This window comes from Hyperolius riggenbachi, chromosome 6 (genome assembly GCF_040937935.1).
Source record: "Hyperolius riggenbachi isolate aHypRig1 chromosome 6, aHypRig1.pri, whole genome shotgun sequence".
NCBI lineage: Eukaryota > Metazoa > Chordata > Amphibia > Anura > Hyperoliidae > Hyperolius > Hyperolius riggenbachi.
The window spans coordinates 146299666-146324581 of record NC_090651.1 but is presented as its reverse complement, the minus strand read 5'-3'; the positions used below and the strand labels follow the sequence as shown (position 1 = coordinate 146324581).

The 24916-nt window shown below is 42.3% G+C and overlaps 1 protein-coding gene across 11 annotated transcripts in view; it reads right to left on the bottom strand.

Annotated features, from left to right (window-relative positions):
- The window catches only part of NTNG1 (netrin G1), a 448295-nt gene that overhangs the window by 84837 nt on the left and 338542 nt on the right, over positions 1–24916 (bottom strand). For 9 of the 11 annotated variants that reach the window (XM_068240032.1, XM_068240038.1, XM_068240037.1 and 6 more), the window contains one exon: positions 18681–18740. The exons of the other annotated variants lie outside the window; for them this stretch is intronic. In XM_068240032.1, coding sequence (XP_068096133.1) covers positions 18681–18740 — 60 coding nt within the window. The remainder of the gene's footprint in view (positions 1–18680; positions 18741–24916) is intronic. 11 annotated transcript variants of the gene reach the window in all.

Here is a 24916-nt window from a genome sequence, read left to right as displayed (position 1 = left end):
TTCTGGGAAAAAATGGGAGCACTAGTGGGAAATGAGCACTGCGATTTATATGTAAATCGTGGTGCTCTCGCAATCAGTCAAAATCACAGCCAGTGGAAAAGGGCCCAGCCCATTACAATAAATCACCCTTTTTTCCATACATTTACCCTTTTACTTACTAAAACTGCGGAGCTAGTCTACTTTAGGGGACCCACCGTAAATCCCCATAGAGAATTGGAGCTGTGCTGAAAACGGAACAAATTTCCGCTTTCAGCTCTTTTAAACCCCCACAAGCTATATATCTTTGGAAAGGTTAGAATCTGCTCTAACGAATTATGCTACTTTCGGTGAGCAAAAGGTGCAACTCACCATGTAGGAAGCGCCGAACGGCCGCGATCGTGGCTCCGTCGGCCATCTTACTTCTGTGCTGCTCATTTTTCTCCCTTCTCATTGGAGGGATTGTTAGCTGGGGGCGTGTCAGAAACTGCTCTCCCTTCTCCCCGGACAAGACAAACGCAGAACTAGCTACTGACGGTTTTTTTTTTTTCTTTCTCTGGCACGCCCCCAGTTAACAATCCCTCCAATGAGGAGGGAGAACAATATGAGCAGCACAAATGTAAGATGGCCAACGGAGCCGCGATTGCGCCCTTTCGGCGGCTCGTTCAGGGTGAGTTTCAGTTTCTTCTCACCGAAAGTGGCATCATTCGTTAGAGCAGATTCTGAGCTTTCCATACATGTATAACTTGTGGGGGTTTAAAAGAGCTGAAAGCGGAAATTTATTCCGTTTTCAGCACAGCTCCAATTCTCTATGGGGATTTACGGTGGGTCCCCTAAAGTAGACTAGCTCCGAAACTGCTTTACAACAACCATTCAATTTTGTTTGTATATAAAAACAAACACATTTTAGCCTCCTTCAGCTAGTTCTGAACTTCTTCCACACATACATTGGGCGCCTTCAGATGACATCAGTCAGTTAAAGAAGAAAAAGTGGTTACAGCCCTAGTATAACAGTTACAACTGCTGGAAGGAAGAAAAAAAAAACTGTTACTCTGCCAAGAGTAAAAATGGTTCGTCTCATCACTCTCTAGGAGTCCGTTTTTTTTGTTTTTTTTTTTCTGTTTACAGTTCCTCTTTAAGAACCATGAATCTGTTAAAATAAGGTACTGCATTTCCAGAAGCTTAATCAGCGAAATCAAACAAAATATTGTTGTAATCAGTTCATTGCTGATACTAACTGTGTAATTTAATTATAGAATACAATGTACCGATAACATATTCCCTTCTTATGTCACATAGGGGCTCTGTGGGGCTGGATTACAAATACAAATAGAAAGAAAGCAGCAGGACAAGTGAGACAATTGCCCAAAGCAACCAATTAGAATCATGATTTTGTTGGTCTGGGCAACACTTCCACTTTTAATGCAGGATTCTTTCTATCTGTTTTTGTAAATCTGCCTCAGGGCTCGATTTGATTTCTAAATACCTCTAGGCTACTTTAACAGTGTTATCCCCAAGGCCATAGACGTTGACCATTATTCCCAACACACTTGTATAAAACAAGCTATGGTATAATATATACTTCTCAATTTGAAAAAAATCCCCTTGGCTAACAAGAAGATGCCTTATAAGAAATTGTAACAAAAGATATCTTGGAGCCCCCTAAATATTTTTCACTTTAGGACCCGGCCTATGCTGCCATTCCACAAAACCACACCTTTATCAGGCTTAATGTTGATAATTCATAAGCAACCATGAAACACATTTCAAGTACTAAAATGGATCAAAATTTTTTCAGAGATAATGAAAGATCAAGTCCTACTACAGAAGTCATAATTTTGTCTACTGTAATGTTGACCATCAGTGGTGCTTAGAGAGCAAAACAGAATCTATAACTGCTGGGTATACAGCACTGACTATTTCTCTTTTTAAAGTCCAATCATGAAGTTGTGCTAGTAAATGGATATGCTTGGATGGGTAAGCTTGGCATTGTCCCTTTGAGTCACTTTTAAAAAATATACTGCAATAAGTGGGCCATTCATAAAACATTATTTTATAAGGGTATTGCATATCTAAAACTACACTACAAAAATAAAGAGCAAAACAATAATTCATAATAAAGATCTTAGCTGAGATGGTGAGATTCTAATTATCCTGCTGCATTTTATTGGTCAAATCCCAAGTTGCATACATTTGCATACAAGTAGCATCAAATCTGCATGGGCTCAAAATGTTAGGGATTTGATTGGCCATCTCTAGATTACATACCTATTACACTGCAGTAAAAAAAAAAATAAACAACTAAAAAATATCACAATAAAGATCTAGGTAGTGGAAGTCAATGAGATACTATTGTTTTCAAGCTGATATAAATGTAAAGTTAATTTTATGTACATTTATGAAGCTTGGAAAATTATCTCCTGCCGCATCCCCTTGTATAAATTCCAAGGTGAATATATTTGTATAAATTAACATAAAATCTACAAGGGCTCATCATTCTTAGCATTTGATTGGCCATCCCTAATTGTAAAAAGTATGCATCCACTTTTATACAATGGCCAGTGCCACGTGAGTGATTAATTAATCAGTCTATGACCACTTCACAGGCCTTCACTGGCTCCTCTGTGACAGTCAGTGCTGAATCACTAGTCTCAGTCAGTGGAAGAATGCACTTTCTACCTTTCTGTTTAACAATTCACCTTACTGCAAGAAATGCTGAAAGAAAACCAGGGGGTAGAAGAACAATCTTACAAAATATTCAGTTAAAATAACTTCTTAACTTCTTGTTTTCATAATAAATCCACACTTTTTTACTAATGGAAGGTCAGATTTGATTAAAATGTACAAAAAAGGCCACATGCACATTACATTGCTAAAATAGGGATCTGCAAAACCAATGGGAAAGCATATCTTTTAAGTAAAGCTCTAAAGTCTACATCTTTGCATTGCATTCTTATGTAACAACTCACATGTGGGCCATATACAATTCTCCCTATTCTCCTTTTTCTCCTGATTTATCTCCTAGGAGATAATTTTTCATCTTCTCTTTAAAATCACTTTTCAGCACTTTGCAGTTGAAAAAGTACCAAAAGTTGTGAAAATATAACCTAGAAGAAAACTCGGGAGAAAAAGTAAGTTTCATATGGGCCATCATTACTTGCAAAACCAAATTTACAGAGCTACTAGAACTTCTGTTTTGGTATGTGTAGAATTAAGTTTATTGATCTGTATTTCACTCTGCTAGATATATGTAGGTGCCATTACAGAATGTTTATAGTGCTTCAATAGCTATAGAGGGACTATTAAAAACTAGTCAGTGCCACTTCATTTAAAGAGAACCCGAGGTGGGTTTTAAGAATCCTATTAGACACAGAGGCTGGTTCTGCATATAATCACCAGCCTCTGTTGCTATACTGTCTCCCCCCAAGCTCCCCCTGCGCTCTGCTGTCCCCATAAATCTAACTGCCATGCTAGCGACACGCAGAGTGTCGCTAGCAGGCTGTTTACACGTAGACTGTCACTCTCTGCCACTCCCCCGCCTCCTGGCTGCAGCTCTGGCGCTTTGAGTCCGCCAGCAGAAAAGCGCGATATAAGTCTTTGTCTTTGATTATATGCAGAACCAGCCTCTGTGTGCTAATAGGATTCTTAAAACCTACCTCAGGTTCTCTTTAAGTTAGAAACAAGATTATGTTCCAAAACAGTATTAGGCAGACAAAATAAACAATATTGCAAAAGAGTCTTTTGTGGCGAGTGCACACTAAATCTTAACTGCAACAACATTCAAACTGATGGTGCAACATCCAAAATAGTGATGTATAGATAATTTAATATTGCTAAGAGGAAAAGAGGCTTCCGGGAGCAGCTCATCATAGTAGGAAAACAACTTTTAATAAACTTCCATAAAAATTATTTCCATGCAGCAATAAAAATGTCAATATATGCAAAAAGATACTTATCAGGCACATGCAGTCGAATAGAGGTGCGGAGGATGAGTCGACGGCCGTTTCGCCCCCAAATCAGGGCTTTCTTTTTGCATATATTGACATTTTTATTGCTGCATGGAAATCATTTTTATGGAAGTTTATTAAAAGTTGAGTTTTACTAGTATGATGAGCTGCTCCCGGAAGCTTCTTTTCCTCTTAGCAAGACAAAATAAACAGCATGCCCCCTGAAATGAGGGAGGAACATGGCTAATGTTTATTTTCAAAGGTTATCTGACCAACACAATTGTGGCAGATCATTTGGATGAAAAAGTAGAAGGTAAAATGCATCCCTTAACACTTTATTACATGGATAGGCACAAAACTAATGTGAAATCCAATTAAACTGAGCTAATCTTAAACTATTGTTCAAACTCTCATGAATACCATTTTGGAGGGAGGGACTGATTCAATAAAAACTATAACATTTTAGTAAATAAATAGGGTATAGAGGTGCCCAAGGTGTATAAAAATAGTTATAATCAATTTAAAAACAAACAAACATATTGTTGGCTTGTCTGTTGGCTTACAATGACCCTTACAGGTCTATGTTCTTCGTAAAACAATTAAACAGAACAACGAGGGTCATCCAAAGGTTAAGCTATGGGCCATACCAAATCTTGCAGCACACTACAGTAATATACCTTACTCTTGACACAGGCAACAACAAAACATCTCAGTTAGCTACCAAGTGCTTACAATTCTGGAGCATGTATTTTAGATTGTAAGCCTCCAACTAGATTGGAAGCCTTTGGCAGGGCCCTCTCTCTTTGTGTATTATACTTGATTGGGCACTCTACCCACAGAATAACATGAGTTTGTATTATTGGGACTACGACTCCCATGTATGATCTTGCATTGAGTATCTTACTGCTTATTACCTGTATTGTGTTGTCCGTCACCCCTGTTATCATTGTCTGTAATCTTATTTATTGTACAGTGCTGTATAATTTGTTGGTGCTATATAAATCCAATAACTAATAATAATAATGTATTTCTCTCAGTACAGATGTTAAACTACATATGTAAACAGGGAGCAGGCCAGAAGAATGGTTCACTCATGGTCACCTGAACTAAATATTCAATGAATGCTGTATTTCCAGTATTCTTAGTTACTAACAATCTGTATCTCAGTAAAACCTCAGTAAAACCTCATTTAAACTGCTCATTTAAACCTCAGCAGTTTATATCCCAATGCGCTTCTTCTGATTCTAGCCTCTGAATTGGTGTAGTGACCAAAGCAGGATGCATCACATGGGATGGGTAGGGGATGACACAATAACTTGCATTTCCAATGCCCAGAAGAGCTCTTGGTACTTCACTTCAACCACAAACAAACGTTAACATTTTTTTTTTTTGAGAGGACTTAATATCTCTGAACTGCTGTCCATAGAGAAATCTCCCATACACATTTATAAAAAAAACACTACTTGGAAATGTGCATGAAGGAATTTTCCTAAAACTGTACACAAGGCTGAGAAACTGTTCACTTCTCAGTCCTTTTGGGGCCTAGGGTACATTCCTACAGTCATAAAGTCCTACCTAGGTAGTCTCAGTCAAGTACATATGTTGCTGCATGAAGAGGGATTGCTGCTCTTCTGCATTTTTTTTAAAATGTAGTAACAAAAATAAATTCAATGCTTATATGGAAAACATATTTTAACCTCTATAAAAGATGTTATTAAGTATAAATATCTGGGCTTGAGTTTCCAACTAGGAGATTGTCATGCACTTTGTAAATTAATTGGAGACACCCCTGATATGACAACACGGTTAGTGAAAAGTAATATAGTGGAATAATCCTATTACAGAAAGCATTATCTTGGGATGGAAAACAGACGCATGCCAGCTCCTGTCCATAAGCTGGGGTCAGAGTGTATATTATTTCTGCCCACTACAGACGGATTGGATCAGACTGTTTGCACACTGCTAGACTGCTTTATAATGACAGATACTGTACAGCAGATCCTCTAACCTCTGCAGCCTGTCCTTCCCAATTACCACTTAACAAGATCAGCTCACCCTCTTCTCTGTGCCAGCACAGTTTAAACAGTCATTTCAACAACAAGGGGAAGATGTAGAAAGAAAATAAAAGTCAACTTGTCATTGACCAAATAAATACGTTACTTTACTAGGACTAAAAAATGAATGTTCAGAGGTATATCCAACATTATTAACACAATGTAAGCAAAACCGTGGGTTACATAATAATACTAAAGTATATTCTGGCGTAGAAGACTACTTTTTAACCCTTGAAAATCATCTGAAAAGTTGGGGGTCTCGCTGCTGAGGACTGTAGTGAAGAAGCACAGGCATGTGTGAGATCTGAGAGGGGGAGAACAAGGTAAAAAGGATACAAGGGTGCCAGAAGGGTGAAAGAGGCGTATTTTATGGGCACAGCGTGATCTATTCTTCTATACCTCTCTGATAAACAGGGAGACGAGGAGAGCTGACCAATCCACTTAGGGAGAGTTGACCAATCCAACCAGTCAATCGCCTACATACTGGGTACAACATACAGTACAGCACCAGTATCTGTTCATACATAGCACCAGTATATGATATGATAAAAAAAATTTATCGGGTGTGCGTTGGAAGAGGGGTCTTATACGCAGAGTATATCCCAAACTCTGTATTTTAACTAGAAAAGTTGGGTGGCCGTCTAAGCGTCTTATACGCCCAGTCGTCTTATACGCCAGAATATACGTGTACTACTAATAATAATATATACAGAAGCAGCGTCATTAGTGGTACAATAATAAACATGGCTAATATTTTCCTATTACTTTCATTATTTAGGAGCATGTAAATTAATAGAACTACTCTCTTTATAATTATATCCACAGGACATTTTCTGTGGGAAAGAAATGGTTTTTTTATGTGCACTGAAAATTTGGGAACTGTGCTAGAAAGGTATGCCACTGGTTTATTTTAATGGAACTATGTGTAACTTCCTGTGTCTTATAGGGAATGTACGGTACTTTTCACAATTTTTTGTATGATATTTAACACCAAAATTCCTTTTTTTTTTTTATTTTAATCAGGAAAATAGCAAATATCACAAATATATATCTGATATTTGGTTAGAGCTCCAATTGTTTTTACTGGGAAATGTTTTAAGTGTTTTTTTTTTCACTCAGTAGCACTGAGTACTGTAATTCTAAATGAAGACACTAAGGCCTAGTGCACACCAAAAACCGCTAGCAGATCCGCAAAATGCTAGCAGATTTTGAAACGCTTTTTCTTCTTTTTCTGTAGCGTTTCAGCTAGCGTTTTGCGGTTTTGTGGAGCGTTTTTGGTGTAGTAGATTTCATGTATTGTTACAGTAAAGCTGTTACTGAACAGCTACTGTAACAAAAACCGCCTGGCAAACCGCTCTGAAGTGCCGTTTTTCAGAGCGGTTTGCGTTTTTCCTGTACTTAACATTGAGGCAGAAACGCCTCCGCAATCCAAAATCTGCAGCAGCCCGGGAGTATGCATTTCTGCAAAACGCCTCCCACTCTGGTGTGCTGGTCCATTGAAATACATTACCCTAGCGGATCCGCACCCGCAAGCGGATCGCAAACCGCAGCCGAAACGCTCTGGTGTGCACTAGGCCTAAGAGACAAAACTTTACCAGTCAAACTAGCAGGTTAAAGTTTTATATGCAATTGTTTTTTGTTCCAAATAAATAAAATAGAAATACTTTTTGAGCTATATATAAAAATAGACAAATATTTAAAAACTTTGCCCATTCCCTTTAAAAGAAAGTCCATCTGCCCCAATATTGTCCACGTAGTCAAATAAACAAGGCAATTGAAATAAATCATGAAAGGCATTTTCATGTTTAATAGTACTGCTCGATGGATAAACATTAGCTCAAAAAAAATTATGGCTGAGGACAAACCTGGCTTACTACAAGTGTATTCCCAATGGAAGACCAATGAAAACATATAATTAGACTTTCATCTGTTAACCAGAAAAGTAGCAAATGCTTATTTGGAATAAATCTGTCCACTGTTAGCTAGTAATGCATGCACTGAGATCTCTTCAGGTTTTATTTTGAAGGAACACAAACTGTACTCAGCTACTATAAAGAGATTTTCATTCAACAAGACAATGTATTTGGGTAATTATTCTGGTGAGCTATAATTACAGCACATTTGCAAATAAATCATAATAATACAATGCTGCAGACACATCATATTTTAAAAGAAGGAAAACAAGCCTACACCGTACCTAATGTATTCTTTGTCAGTGTACTGTATGACAAATATAAAATTATAAATAAAGATAGATTAAAAAAAAGAATTATAGAACATTGGTCAATCTGACAGTTTTTCAAGATGACACAAATATGGTCTAAAGGGTCACTGAAAGTGTTTACAGTATACTATTTTACAAGGTACACCTTAATAAATGCATGTTATACGCTGTAGCAGCATAGAGGTTGATATAGCAGCTGGGAACGCGGAGAATCACTCGCGTTCCCAGCCTGTCGGCGGCTGTCGCCGAACCCGGAAGTAGCCGCCGACAGGGACAGGAGGATCGGAGCGAGGCTGCGAGGGAACCATACAGCTTCAGGAGGCTGAGGGATGCCCCAGGTGAGTAAAAATCATTTTTTTTATTTAAGTATCCCTTTCAGGTGCATAAATGCAGTTTTTATGCATTAAAGCCCCAAATGTCAACTTTGTTTTTGGTACAGCAGTTTTTAATGCTAAAAGCTAAGATGGTGATAGGAGATTATTTCGAAGACAACTATTTACCGGTTCAGCGCCGCAGTGCCAAAAACCTCATGCATCCGAGCAACGTTCACCTCCCATTCATTCGCCTATAACTTTATTGCTACTTATCGCAATGAATTGATCTATATCTTGTTTTTTCCGCCACTAATTAGGCTTTCTTTGGGTACTACATTTTTCTAAATCCATTTTAACAGGAAGATTAAGAAATAAATGAAAAAAATTCATTATTTCTCAGTTTTTGGCCATTATAGTTTGAAATTAATATACGCTACCGTAATTAAAACCCATGTATTTTATTTGCCCATCTGTCCCGTTAATTACACCATTTAAACGATGTCCCTATCACAATTTATGGTGCCGATATTTCATTTAGAAATAAAGGTGCATTTTTTCAATTTACGTCCATCACTATTTATAAGCTTATAATTTTAAATAATATAATAACATACTCTCTTGACATGTATATTTAAAAAGTTTAGACCCTTGGGTAACTATTTATGTTTTTTTTTTTTTTTATTGTATTTTTTTTATTATTTTTTTTAACAAACAATGTATGTGGGTAATTTTTGGTGTGGGAGGGAAACTGCTTATTTTACATGTAAAATAAGCAAATTCTTTAATCAAAAATGTATGTGGGTTCAGTTTACTATTTGGCCACAAAATGGCCACAGTGAGAAAAGTCCTGGATGCGAACGATCTCGCATCCAGGAACCAAAATTCAGAGGAGTTGTTTCCTGGGGGCAGAAATACCACGCTCTCTGGAGAGAAAGCGTCGGTATTTCTGCGGGGGGGGGGGGGGGGGGAAGTTAGATCGGTGAATGGGAGGCTAGCGGCGGGCGGCGGGTGCGCGCGCGCGCCCGATCGCGCGCACCACGCATTGAAAGCAGCAGTGCCTTTCTGGACGAGAAAGGCCGAACTGGTTAAGAAAGGCCGAATTGGTTAAGAAACATTTTAAAATGTAAATTACATACATATAAAATGTGCATTTCTCCCAGAGTAAAATGCACAATAAATTAGTTTTTGTATGTTGCTCTCACTTACAGTAGGTAGTGAAAATCTGTCCGATTTTAGAGTAGTAGTCCATCTCCTTATGGGAGATTCTGAGTTGTTTATTTACAAAAGCTCTTTCTGAACTGCTGTTTCTTAATTCAACTGCCAAGATAGTGTAAAAATGAGACAGAAGCTGGTTGACATCTTGCACTAGTTTATTGCCAGGGAGTGCTGTTTTAAATAATAAAGGTAATACTTAGAATCTCCCTAGAAGAGATAGACTAGTCTAAAATCTGCCAGATCTGTCAACTTTTTACTAACTACTGTAAGTGACAGCAAGAAAGGATAAAACTAATTTATAGTGCATTTTATCCTGTGAGAAATGTGCATTTTATGTGTATGCAGGGGCGTAAATAGGCCCCACCGGGCCCCCCTGCAGAAATTCTGCTCGGGGACGTTTTGGGGGGCTGGAGGGGTCGCAGCATGAGGGGAAAGCCATGGCCACACTCGGCGGGGAGGGGGGACGTTCCCCCCCCCCTCCCTTACCTCAGGCTCTCCCCTCTGGGCAGCGGCGGGCAGTGTCTGGGCAGCGGCAGCTACATACCTTCCATGCGCTCCAGCGTGCGTTCCTCTCTCTAGTCTCTGATGCGACTTCCTGTATAAACAGGAAGTCGCGTCAGAGACTAGAGAGAGGAATGCACGGAAGGTATGTAGCTGCCGCTGCCCAGACACTGCCCGCCGCTGCCTGCCGCTGCCCAGACAGTAATTTAAGCTGGAGGGGAGAGCCCCGAGGTGAGGGGGGGGGGGACTCCCTGCTGAGTGTGGCCATGGCTTTTCCCTCATGATGCGACCCCTCCAGCCCCCCCCCAAAACGGCCCGAGTGGGCCCCAGGGGGAGCAGGGGCTGCAGGCCCTATTGTTACGCCAGTGTGTGTATGTATTTCAAATGTTACAATTTTTCACGTTAGTAGTTCTTTCAGCATCAAAATTCAAGAGTTCGTTCTCATTTAGACATACAAGAACCTCTGCCCTCTATTCAAAAAAACAGAAGAAAAAAGTCTTTCTTCCACTTTTTGGCCCATACGCAATTAACTTTTCCTCCTCAGCTTTCTCCTAGGAGATTATTTTTTATTGTCTCTTTTCAGCCACTTTTCTTTACTTTACAATTGAAAAGTACCAAAAAGTAGGTGAAAATTTAATATCAAAATTCATTTGAATATTTTCTTGCTTGCTGATAGTTTAAATGGCATTACATTGACAAGTTGTAAAAATATCACCTAGGATTAAAGTCAGGAAATAAAGTAAATTGTATATGCAGGGCCGGGCCGAGGCAGAGGCGAGAGAGGCGCAGTGTAGGAGGGGGTGCATTCAGGGCCGATCCTGGACTTTCTGCTTCCTGAGGCAAAGATCGTGAAGGCGCCCCCCCCCCCCCTGGCCGATATCCTCCCCCCCACCTTTCATTAAAACAAAATTAGAGAAGACAGCTTTAGTTTCACACTGGATCTGCTGGTGTGTATCCCTGCTTGTTCTCCCTCCTGTCTTTCTTAGCGGAATTAAGCCTGATACACACTTTCAATTACGATTGGCCAATCATTGACCAATTTTACCACCTGCCTTCATGTAGTATAAGGGATACCTACATAATCTGCTCATAGTGTGCAATATCTGCTGCCCAGCCTCATACTACATGACGCAGGTGGTAAAATTGGTCAGTGATTGGCCAATCATAATTCAAAGTGTGTACCAGGCTTTAGCCCTCATTTTAAAAGTGGATGTGTTAGAGGATTTAAATGAATCATGTATAATCCAGGGAGTGGGACCGAGTTGGTTTGCTGAGAAAGTGTGTTGGTTGGGTGTGGAGAGGAATCGTGACGATTCCTCTCCACACGGTGCACCTGACCCAACCAACACACTGTCTCAGCAAACCAACTCGGTCCCACTCCCTGGATTATACATGATGATTCATTTAAATCCTCTAACACATCCACTTTTAAGATGAGGGCTAAAGCCTGGTACACACGTTCAATTATGATTCAGTCGTCAGAGTCTATGCCACTGTGATTCACCACCCTGCTGTCAGAGATCATCTCAGAGACGTAAATAGTTGGAGCGCAGACAGACCATGCTTTCATGCCTCCTTCCTTACCTCTCCTCCCAATTCAAACCACTAGGTGCCTTCAGTCAGTCCCACTGGCAATATGGCTAGCCTAGCCAGCCCAAGTTGTAAGTATGGTGCAGTGCAGACCGTGCAGTTGGTGAAGCCTGCTGCTGCTGCCACCCTCCTGTATGTACCCGACCCCTTTTATTATAGCAACAGGCAGCCAGTACAGACAGAGACACAGACAGACATCATCATCATCATCATCACATAGCAGTAAAAAAAAAGTAAAAAAAAAGGTGAATCCACGGCTGACCAACCGTGAAAGAAAGCCTGAGAGGACTGAGGCAGGCATTGTGACTAACCGGGGATGGGGTCTGGCGGCGGCGGCGATGGCGGAGGGCAGGCGTCGGGCATCCAGCATGATCCATCGTGCACTGGCAGGCAGGGGACAGACGGCTGTGGCGGGCATGCTCCATCTCGCACTGGCGGGCAAGTCCGGTGAACAGCGGCGGCAGGCTCGTCATCATCGTCGTCACGGTCACGGCGGCGCTCAGTGACCGTGACTGACACAATCAGGGACAACAGGGCAGGTGGCAGCCGCCGGCATCATCATCTAGCAGGCTGCTTTTGGAGAGGCCACAGAGCTCTGAGTCGTCGGACTCGGAGGCCGGCGGCATCATGGTGGGTGGCACGTGGCAGCAGAACTGGCGTGTGGTCTGCAGTGCACAGCCTAGTTGGGGGCGGGCAGGGGGCGGGTCCCAGCCAGAACACAGTCCGGGCGGCCAGGTCACTCACGGTGTGTTCAGGCACGGAGGCGTCACAGGAGCAGGACTTGGACTTCACTGCAGAATCTGCACTGCAGCCTGCAGGCAAATTGAGGAAGCGGCCAATCAGGCGGGCCGGGCAACGGTAAACCAGCACTCACTCTCCTCTCGAGTCCGACTAGAAGGCGGCAAGAACCAGGCGCAGTCACTTCCTCTTTATGCCTGGTGCTGCCCCTCCATTACCTTCCGCCTGGGGAACCCGCCTCACCCTGCCTCATGGGTGGGCCGGCCCTGGGTGCATTACTCACCCAGCTCTCACTCCCCAATTGTGTTTGAAGCAGAGAGAAATAAGAAAATGGGATACATGGCAGTGACTGCAAGCCAGATAACTAGAGATTAAGCTGGGGGGGGGGGGGGGGCTGGGGCACCTCGTAGTCTAATAGCAATCAGCATGTGACGGCTGGGGTAGGAGGGATAGAGGGGCGCACTTTGGTGTCTCAGCCTTGGGTGCTGGAGGACCTTGTCCCGGCTCTGTGTATCTTAACCCTAACCTACAAAGCTCTCCACAATCTCTCTCCCCTGTACATCTCCTCACTAGTCTCAAGATACCAACCCAACCGCAATCTCTGATCTAAGCTTCTTTTATCCTCTTCTACAATTACCTCCTCACATTCTACATTACTGGTTGATTGTGATCATATTTTACTACTTCTTGCTGCTTTACGACTGCACAAAAAACTAGGGCCCATTTCGTTGTTGCCGGGTAACACCTCTGCTTATCAAATGCATGAAATTGCACTTTTTGCAATTTCATGCATTTGATAAGCAGAGGTGTTACCAGGGCCGGATTTCTACTTTTTACCGCCCAAGGCCCACTTTCACCAGCCGCCCCTGACCAACAGCATCTCAACCAACCCCACCCCCGAACTTACACACACTTTTCCCTCAAGGATATAGTCTTAAAGTGAACCTAAGGAAAAATAAAATATAGATACTTACCATAGTAGATCCTCCTGGGGCCCACTGTTCCAGTGCTGGGACCCTCTGATGATATTCAGACCCCACCACTGCTGCTTGGGGCTCTCTTCTTCCTCAAGGCTGTGCTTCCCTCTGTGTACAAGCCCAATTATACTGGTCATACTTGAGTATGGTTATGGTCAGTACATGCCCAGTACTGGGCATATACTTGCACATACACAGTACGGCTGTGCTCGTACACTCTCAATATAGGTAATCAGATGACCTCCCACCCATGCATTAGGGAGACGTGAGGACCAGAACTGGGGGCCACAGTGTGAGTTAATGGACCAGGGTGGAACGAAGGGGGCATACTTGAGAAAGGTGTGTGAATGGGACTGTGCATGCGCACTCAGAGTGCCAAACTTACAAAGCCGCCAGTAAAGAATGGAGGGGGCTCAGGGAATGCTGTGGGGCCTCAAGGACTTCGGAGAGCTGTAAGAAGCCCCAGGTAAGTAAAAATGCATAGTTTTAACCACCCTGGCGTTCTGATTAAATCGCCAGGGTGGCTGCGGGAGGGTTTTTTTTAAATAAAAAAAAAACTATTTCATGCAGCCAACTGAAAGTTGGCTGCATGAAAGCCCACTAGAGGGCGCTCCGGAGGCGATCTTCCGATCGCCTCCGGCGCCCAGAATAAACAAGGAAGGCCGCAATGAGCGGCCTTCCTTGTTTTGCTTATATCGTCGCCATAGCGACGAGCGGAGTAATGTCATCGACGTCAGCCGACGTCCTGACGTCAGCCGCCTCCGATCCAGCCCTTAGCGCTGGCCGGAACTTTTTGTTCCGGCTACGCTGGGCTCAGGCGGCTAGGGGGGCCCTCTTTCGCCGCTGCTCGCGGCGAATCGCCGCAGAGCGGCGGCGATCAGGCAGCACACGCGGCTGGCAAAGTGCCGGCTGCGTGTGCTGCTTTTTATTTCGTTAAAATCGGCCCAGCAGGGCCTGAGCGGCAGCCGCTGGCGGTGTTGGACGAGCTGAGCTCGTCCAGACCGCTCAGCTGGTTAAACAAAGCTCAGGTGTACTTTAAAGAATAAAAAAAAACGGCACCACACAACTCCAGAAAATGTGAACTAAGCAAAAACAAAACAGGATTTACACATACTTGGGCTTCTTCCGGTGGCAGGGGTGGGAAACTGCTCCTGGCCTATCAGTTACTTTAGACTCCTCTCCATCTGCAATAGCCACACTTAAAAAGCTGCGACTGACCTCAGTCGCAGCTATGGTGCATTATGCTTCCAAGCAGCAAGGCGGCCGTGGCCCAGAGCAATCTGCACATGCGTAGTTTGAAAATACTCCAGATCGCACATGCACAGAACCTTACTGGCCATTGCTGCTGGGGAGCATAATTGAGGAGGCGCTGTGCACACAGGACTTTGCATGTGCCATAGCTGTAACTGTGCCCAGTTATAGCTTTTTAAGAGGAGTGACAGCTATATAACAAAGAGGACTCCTAAGGAACTGAGGGACAAGAACACTCTGGGGGGCTGGAAGAAACTCCAGAAATGTGTACATCCTGTTTAAGCTGATTTTTTTTAGCTTTAGTTCTCCTTTAAAACACACACAGTACTTCTAACTTACAGTGTCCTGGGTCCCTTCCTCCACTCAATCACGACGTGCTCTCATTCCCTCACAGGATGTCACACCAGGTCAGATCAGCAGCTGTACAATTCCTGCCCATAGTAGTGCAGCCATGTGGAAAACAAGGGGATGAGATGAGCGTCCTTTCACTTTCCTGTCTGTGGATTTTGAACACACAGAGCAGAACTCCTCTTCCATGCTTCAAATTGCCCGGGCACACAAGCAAGAGGGAGGAAGCCGGGGCGGGGCAGCCTTACCATGTGACTTGTTAGAGAATGACAGCGAGCAGGGCTGCAACGATACAGCCGCTGCTCCTGGCTGTCACACTCAGATTAGTAAAGCTGCCCGCTCTGTCCCTGTCAGTAGCCGCTTCTGCTGCAGAGTAAAGCAGGGGGCGGCTGCTGACAAACATGGCGCCACTCTCACTACATTTTTGTGAGGAATAGTGTCAGCGGCTGTGGGGAGTCTGGGAGGCAGGTTGACTGCTCGTTTGTCAACCCGCCCCTTCCTTGGCTCCGCCCTAGGCACGTGCCCCTAGGACTTCCCACAAATCCGGCCCAGGGTGTTACACGGCAACAACAAAATGGGCCCTAGTTTTTTGTGTAGTCGTAAAGCAGCCAGGAGGTTGAATTGCCTGACAAGCGCTTAGTTTAGCTGTCAATGGAAAAAGGGCCTAAGTGTAATCGCATATCAGTAAGCAAGCAATGGCAGAATGCAATGTCTGTTTTTGTAACCCATCCTGTTTACTTGTACATCGCTCCTTCCCCAAAATGTTGCTCTAACGATCAAACTATGGTATTATAGGATGACAATATATTCAAGTTTTTATGAAGCTTAGCAAACCTATGGTGCATCTATAAGACAGGAAACAGAACATCTGTACTGGTAAACTTATCTGATACAGCAGTGCAAATGTTAACATTTATTTTATATATCAGCTTTGCTCCTGCAATTTCTAAGTCAATATAATTCAATGTAATGAATGAATGGCTACTACAGCAACTTGTCCAGGCAGGGATATGAGGCTTCTTTGGGGCTGATTCACAAGGCTTTTCTGTTGAATTAGCTCACAAATTACTTCGCTAAGGGCCCGTATACACGCCTGACTTAAAGAGGAACTGTAACCAAGGATTGAACTTCATCCCAATCAGTAGCTGATCATCAGGGGGTCTGTATGGCTAATATTGTGGTAAACCCTCTCCCACAATGTGATGTCAGTACCTTGGTCCTGACATCAAAATGTGGGAACCATTGTGGGAAATAGCATCTGTTTCCAACGGCCAAGCAACCAGTATCATTTTAGCCTATCGCATTTGTTAGGGGGTGTGGTTATAGATAATGGCAGATAATGTTTTTTTCATGTCTGCCAGTAGTAAAAATGATTACGTGCAGCAAGAATATTTAGGCTTCTAAAGGTGGTGAATTCAACACCTGTCAGATGCTCCTGTCCACTTGGAATGGGCAGTGGACAGGCAGCGTCCCCATAAACTTGCATCTGAGTGTGGTGGTTGCCATTCTCAAAAGCAACATGAGATGTTTTAACACCAGGTAACATTGCCATATGTCAAATGTGACACGTGGGGTGTAACCAAATGCTGCCATCCATGGCGCCTTTGGCCATAAGTTGCTGGAACTACTGCCCAACAAGCTCAAAGTTCAACCTCCTGTGGAAAAGAGGCCTAACATATGAACAAAATGGATTTCTTAGAAAGAGAACTCCATTGAATAGCAGAAAAATGTTTGAATAAATTCCATTCAGCTTTCCCTGGATCACTACTTATCACTACATATTACAAGTGTTTTGAGGTCCTGAAGTTTCAGAGAACCTTTGTAAGGTCTATTTCACAAAGACAGCTGAATATGGTCATTCCACCACCTGTCAGCTGGTCCATTGCCCTGCAGGTGCTAGGAAGTGCATAGTTTGGGGAGTTGAAAAAGCTCCCATCTTGTAGATGCACATGTAAGCACAGCCAAAGCCACACTTTCCACCATTGTGAACTGTAAGAGCTGTCTTAACCTAAAGCTAGCTACATAAATTTGTTGTTGACTTATATTGGATATACTTATGAAAAACAAAGCACAACTCAATACATCATTTTGCATCATTAGCATAGCATGCACCTAGCATCAGGCATTCAGGTCCGAGAGCACTCTAGGAGATAGAAGGTGAATTTCTACATGAAGTCTTCCAATACAAAGGACTGCATAGATGCTGTAGCTATTGTATCTCTGCAGATACAAAGTAAGAAATAATGCTTACTGAATTACTTGTGCTTTATTGATATAAACTGAGGTTAATGCAACTTTAAGGCCATGCTGAGATATGCAAAAGAAAGCCAAAATGGTTTTTTGAAATACTTTCAAGTATAGTTTAGCATCTCTTTCTTATATCAGTGTCAGTGGTGTAACTTTAGGGGGAGCATCCCCTGTTACCATGGGAAGGGGGGTGGGGTGGAGCTGTGGGTTAGAGCTAGAAGCCCCTAGCTACTAGTCTCTCCTCTCTCCAATACAGGGGTCTATCCTCCACATCAGGTGTTTTATGGCTATATTTATTATGGGTCAGAAGGTCATGATGGACAAACTTCGTCTGACTCTTGCAAGATGGGCTTTGAGGCTGTGAGAGTCACCTAGGAGAGGTAAGAGAGTGGGTGTGAACATTGGGGGCATAAAAAATTTGCTAGGGGGAGGGGGCATTATTGGTAGTTATGTCCTTACTCACTTTCTTCCTATATTTTGCAAAAATTCTTAGTTCGCTCTAGACTCAGTGGGCCATATGCAATTCACTTTTTCACCTGAATTTTCTCCTAGGTGATATTTTTAAATTTGTCAATAAAATGCCTTTTAAGCCACCAGCAAGCAAGAAAATACTCAGAATAATTTTGATAATACTTTTGTACTTACTTCTCAGTACTTTTTCAGTTGAAAAGTGCTGGAAAATTATTTAAAATAGAAGATGAAAAATTATCTCCTAGGAGAAAACATAGGAGAAAACTGGAATTGCATATGGTACAGTGACTCTTGTCATGTCATAATCCCACCACTAGATTCTTCATTAGACTGTTTACACTGTAACAAAGCCTGCTGAAAAATGTAACAAATGCATCTAGCTACAATTTGTAATATCTACAGCTTAGAGGTGTCTTATTTACAGTCCAATTAAAACAAATAAAAAAAGAAATAATAATTAAAATATCAAATATCAGTTGTGGATGGAAATTCTACTGTTCAAAATCAGTTTAGAATGTTGCCCTGTCATGCTAGAAACATGTACTGATGAGGTTTACATTGTGTGTATAATGAATGCTCATTGGGTGGCCTAGATTTCTCCAGTGGCTGCCCAGTTATGTGTGTCCATCCGAGAGTGTTAAAAGCCCTTTAGATTATTTTTCTTCTACAACAATATTTGAATTTTGGAAGCCAACATGAATAGTTAATAAAATTTGTAATAGGTGCAGATTCTCCTCAAAATTGTGCATTTTATTGGGTGAAATCAAAACTATTCAATCTGTACACAACACAAACCAGAGCCACTGTATGAATGGAGGGTTTCCTACCTCTTTTGTGACTCGAAACGCGAGCCGGTGGCACAGTAGAGTGGGCTACTTTAGGAAAGACTGGACAGACAAGGAAGGAAAGAAAACCGAATTAGAAAAGAAAAAGGAAATGAAATGTAAATAAAGCAGAAAATAAGATAAGCAACAATAGATGTAGAGAAATAGATGTGCAACTGTGTGGAAATAGAAATAAAAAAGCCAATGTACTTAGATTCTCCAGGGTTGGAGACCTCTGGGGAACAATGGAAAACTTAAATGATTTAACAAACTTTGATTTTTGATATTTTCAACTTTCACAAGATCTTAACTGACTATACTGAGGATTTTTGAGAAAGTGGGAAGCCCATGAGTTCATATGCACATACCTAGATTTATTACAAAATATTCTCACTGACTTCGTGCAGGTAGATAACTGTGGTCTGTTGTGATTTGGGACATAAGCTTTTGAAACCTAATAACAGATATTGCACTATTTAAATCCCTGCCATGCTCATTAGAAGGCTTACGTTATCCACTGTTTTTCAGTATCCTCCAGCCTTGGAGAACCATAGTAAATCAGGCCCTTTAAAGTATTAGAGGTCACTATACTCCTCAGGGATTGGAAGATGACAAGATAATATGCAATGGAATCAATAGCACAAGCAAAACAAGGATTTGTAGAAGGCTAGATGTGAAGGTTACATAAAGCAAGATCGTAGTATGTGTCTTTTGTGCACAAAATATTTTATTAGATGGATAGGCTTGGTAATAATTACAATGGAGTCATTCTATTATTTGACCCATACCATTATCAGTAAAAGTAATGTACATTTGTGCTAATACTGAGTAAATCTTTGATAAAAATTCAGTCTGGTTAACATCTGGTCATTTTTTTTCATCTCAATGTGTAGTACTGAAAAACGACAGAAACTAGATAATTATTGAAAGTAGTAGCAAGGGAATACTTAAAATACACTAAAGATGCAATGGTGCGTGATGATCTCGGTTGATGTTCTGGTCTTGTCTGTTACCAAGTAATTCCTTCTGCATTGTTAGCTTCAATCCACTTGTGTAGTTCCCATGTCCAAGCATCCAACAAATATTTAGTTTATCCCAAAATGTACTAAAGTTATGGGACAGTCCTCAATTTAGTTTTGCCAGGCCGATTTCCAGTAATTTACATCTTTATTAGGATCGGTTTTCCGTAGATTCTGTGATTATTGTTCAGAAACAATTGTATACCTTTCTTGTACCTCACTCTGGCCATGGATTCTGTATGAATATTCTCAAAACAGCACGAGTTGAAACAGGAACCTCTAGATTTATCTGTAAGAAATACACTTACTCCAGCCAACAGTTAAAGGAAACCTGAAGTGAGGCTGCCATATTTATTTTCTTTTAACGTTTAAAAGAAAATAAATATGGCAGCCTCCATATACTTTTTTGGAATATACTTCTTGGCATGGCAGCCATACTGATCTATTTGGCTGCAGTAGTGTTTGAATCCCACCAGCTGGATTAGCCAGGCAACTGATATTGCTGAAAAGGAAATAGTGGCAATACTGTAGATTTTGCTAGTTTATGGAGGCAAGATTAGTTAGTCTAGTTTATTGAGTTTACTGTGAAGTTATTGTAAGGTTAGCTTGAGGGTAGGGTTCTTGTGACAATTTCCTCAGGAACCTTCAAGCTTTTGCGAAAGTCATGCTGGATTTCACTTTACTAATTATAAGTATTGAGTTAGGCTGGTGTTCGGGTTATTCCAGGTTAAAGTTAATTCTGGCATTCATTTACATGGTAAAAGGTAGTGTTAGATTTAGAAGGATAAAGGTTAAAGTCATTAACTCTTTTATAGTTAAGGCCCCTCTTTGGGGCGTCATGCATAGTTAAGAGCTGCTGTTCATTCTTTGCATATTGTAGGGCCTATTTAAATGTTTGTAATAGGTTGGAGGTGCGGTGAAGGTTAGTGGTAGGACTGGCGTGAGGGTTATAGTTACTTTATATCCTATGTTCTCGTGGAGTACTTATGTTGGGCTCAAGGATACTCAAACTTGTCACTGTGTCAAGCAATTAAAGTAACTTTTGAAACTTGAAGAAATAAATCATATAAAAAACAATCTGAATATGTATTTTAGGCTAACTGAAAGCATAAAACAATGTTTAAAAAGCATCTGTCCATAATTGTGGAGCATGCCTAACAAATATATATGTTTCAAAGCATACCTACAACAGAAAGTACTTGGCAAACACCATGTTTCATAAATGGGTACATGCTATAATAATGTCAAAAAACATTGCTGTAAATCACTGTAAAATCGTTATTTTAATAACAAAGGAACTATTGGCTCCAGTGTCCCTGTGCCAAAGCCAGGCAGCACCAATACACAGACATGCTTCAAAGATCTCACCACATTAATCCCTAATTACCATTTGCTAAAAGTAATCATTTTTGGAAAGACTTTGCATAAAAAACAAACAAACCAATACAAAATACAAACACACATAAAAACCAGACCCGTTAAACAATCATGTTTAATTCTCCTGTAAATCTAATCTAATAATTGTTACCATCCAACATGTTCGCAGGAAACTCGTTATATTACATTTTAACTGAACGTCTAATAATTTGCATGAGTAAAAGCCATATGTCGGAAAATCGGATATTCTGAATCATTTCCTCTGGAGTTAGGTGACATTTGAGAGGACACAGATATTATTAACATGAGCTCTTCTGACCTAATGGCTACATTTATAATGAAATGAAATATTTCATTGATAATTTCAAGTTATGAGTAAATACAGAATGGAAAGCACTAGACAGCCCGAGATAGGAATCCTTCCAATTAATTTGTAAGGTGATATGCTTAAAAACCTGCAACCGAAAGTAGAAAGATTATGTCATAAGACTAATGACCTGTGTCACATAAAAGGATCTCTATTAACACACAACTAATGAGTGAGAGTGACGGCTTAACCAGGGATAATAACGAAGAGAAAAATATTGCTTTCCTACTCCCCCTCCTTCTCCTGCTCTACCTTTCTTTCCCACCACCTTGTGTTTGTGTGTTTGAATCATTGCATGGGAAGACTCAGAAGTCCTCTGCTCTCATTCTGCGCACAGCCGCTTCTAATCCATGCAATTAAGGCCAGTGATTCAGCCGCGTTTTATTCTGTTACGGTTATAGTGCAGAGACCCAGACACAATAATTTGGAGCAGATGAACGAGATAATTGCATTTATTTGCTACCCATGAATCTAGGTCAGGATCTGATTTATAGCAGCTCCCACGGGCTGGAGTTTCAGTTCTTGAGCTATAAATCTTAGCGATATTTGTAATGTATTTTGTGAGATTACTAATCTGCTATCCTCTTGCCACTCTCATCACCAAATGCACTTGTGTCCCATTAAGGTATGATACCGTGAGTTACATAATACACCAAGCTTGTTTTTAAGCCATTAATAAACAAAATCACAGTATTCCGATTCAGTTTTGACTTTAAGGTTTCCAAGGTAAAGAGATTATGGTTGGGATGGTCAGAAATGCTGATTTCACGGAAATTCCAATTACCGATTCAGCGGATTTCTATAGGAATCTGAATTTCCAATACCAATTACTATTTTCCATGGACATTTTTTTTGTCATTTTTGTTAATAAAGTTATGTAATTAACTACTTTACAACTAAGCTGTAGTACATTCAGGGCCGGATCTAGCTACAATGGGGCCCTGGGGCAAAAGTAACTTGGGAGGACCTGACGCCCCACTTCCTACCAAACCACCCTCAGGGCCCCTGAGCAGGCTGCCAGGTCCAATCCAATATCCCTTCTACCCCATCGCACAGTATCATTAGGTGTCCATCATATGCCCCCTAAAAAGCATTACTGGGGTTCCCATTATTCGCTCCTCCTCTTCCTATATGGAGTGTACACACAGCATTCCCACTGTCATGGGTCACCATAGCTGGAGGGGAGGAGGGGCACCTTGGGGGCCCCCCACTGGCTCTGGGGCCCTGGGGCAATTGCCCCCTTTGCCTCTATGGAAGCGCCGGCCCTGATTACATTCACATTAATGCATCCTCATGAAAGCTGAATGACGTGAATGTTAGTCAGTAGCTTTTAATGAGCACCGTACGCATGCTAGCATGCACCTGTGCTCATTAGCACCCCTCCCCCTAACTACACTAATCAAGGATCCCCTCCCTGAGTTTAAATCCCACCAACCCCCACCCGATTCCCTGTAATTATCCCCTCACCCCTCCTTTAATGTGATTGGGCAGCATGGAGGATAACTCAGTAGGTATATATCACCTGACCTTGTTCCTGTGGCAATAGGTCTCCCCTCCGTACACTACAGCTGTCAACCTCACTATGCCTATTGAACTGGGTCTTGGCTTGATGAAGCAGCGACTCGGTCCATTTGGCACATAGAGGCTGATGGCTTAAATACACAGAGTATGCTTCCCTGCACACAATCTCGGGGGGAGGGGGGCACATCTGGCCATTTATACCATGTATACTGAGGTAGAGATGGCCCGAACGGTTCCCGGCGAATTTCCGTGGTTCGCGATCACGGCGAACCGGGAACTTTTACGGAAGTTCGGTTCGCCCCCATAGTGCATCATGAGGGTCAACGTTGACCCTCTACATCACAGTCAGCAGGCACCTTGTAGCCAATTAGGCTAAACTTCCTCCTGGAGCCCCAGCCCCCTCTTATAAAAGGCAGGCAGCATTAGGCATTGGACTCACTCGTGTGCCTGCAGTAATTAGAGAAGGGACAGCTGCTGCAGTCTCTCATAGGGAAAGCTTAGTTAGGCTCTTGTAGGCTTGTTATTGTTAGCTTGCTCCTGGCTGATAGTTATTGCTAAAAAAAGCACCCCTCAACAGCTCTTTTGAAAGCTAATCTTGTTCTTGGGATCTATTTTTTTTGTGTTTTTTTGCATTATATACAGCCCTGTCAGTCAGTGTCACTGTGCCTGTCCGGTACCTGTCTGTGTGTGACAGGTGCACATGTAATACCCATCACTGCATATACCTACTACCTGTTGTTCACTTCAGTGCACCCACCTACCTATGTGAACACACGCAGTATGATATACCACTCCGTGCATACCTGTTAACTGCACCTGTGTGACTGACTGCACATTGTATTAGCCAAGACAGTGCATACCTTTCACTTCATCCCCCCCAATATGGACAAAACAAAAGGCAGAGGCAGGCCACCTGGCAAGTCTGTTTAAGGTCGCGGTGCGACCAAAGTATAGTGTTCAGAAGAAGGCACGTGCCATCCATACCCAATATTGTCAGGACGTAGTTGACTATTTAACACAGAACACCTCATCTTTCTCAGCTTCCACGCGGAAGCGTGACATATCTTCCTCCTCCTGCTCTGATTCTGGTACCCTACTTAACACTCAGTCAGCCGCCACCACCAAAGCGGTGTGGAAATTTTTTTGGTTGTCTGCCTCAGATGAGAGCAATGCCATCTGTACTCTCTGCCACCGAAAATTGAGCCGTGGAAAGACCAAGACCCACGTAGGGACAACTACCTTCTGAAGGCACATGATTACAAAGCACAAACTGCAATGGGATGATCACCTGAGGGAAAGCAGCACATAAAAGCAAATCCACACACCGCAGTGGAAGATATGCAATTATTTCTCAAAAAAGGCGATACCCAAACTGTACCGTGATGTTGAAAGGCAAGTGGTGTCATCTCTGGCACACAGCGTTGGGTCAAGGGTCCATCTGACCACGTGGTCTGCAAAGCATGGTAAGTTCTGCCCGAAGACTAAGTCAGTCCCCACACACAGCATCTCTGCCTGCACGCCGTGTGACTGCCTGCCCCAAAGACTACATCGCTCCCCACACAGCACCTCTGGCCGCAGCCCGCTTGACTGCCTTCTCCGCCACCACCAACAGGGTCCAGGACTCCAGGTGGATTCCTGATTTTTTAAGCTATACTACTTTTTCTGGTGCGTGTACATGCCTACCTAATTTTCTGGCTGCACTGCAGCTGCAACAACAAAACAAAAGGCATGTACATGTGCCAATTCCCCTTCGTGATCATTACCTTGCCGCGGTGAAGGGGCTTGCGTATCACAATGAAGTAATGACCGACGGCTATATGAGTATCTCGGGGGGAGGGGGGTGCACACCCACGATAATAAGGTCGTTGCTTCATTGTGGACAGACCAAATTTGATCAGCTGGACAGTCACTGTTGTTCTATCATTGAGCTACCACAGCCCGGCGACCATATGGGC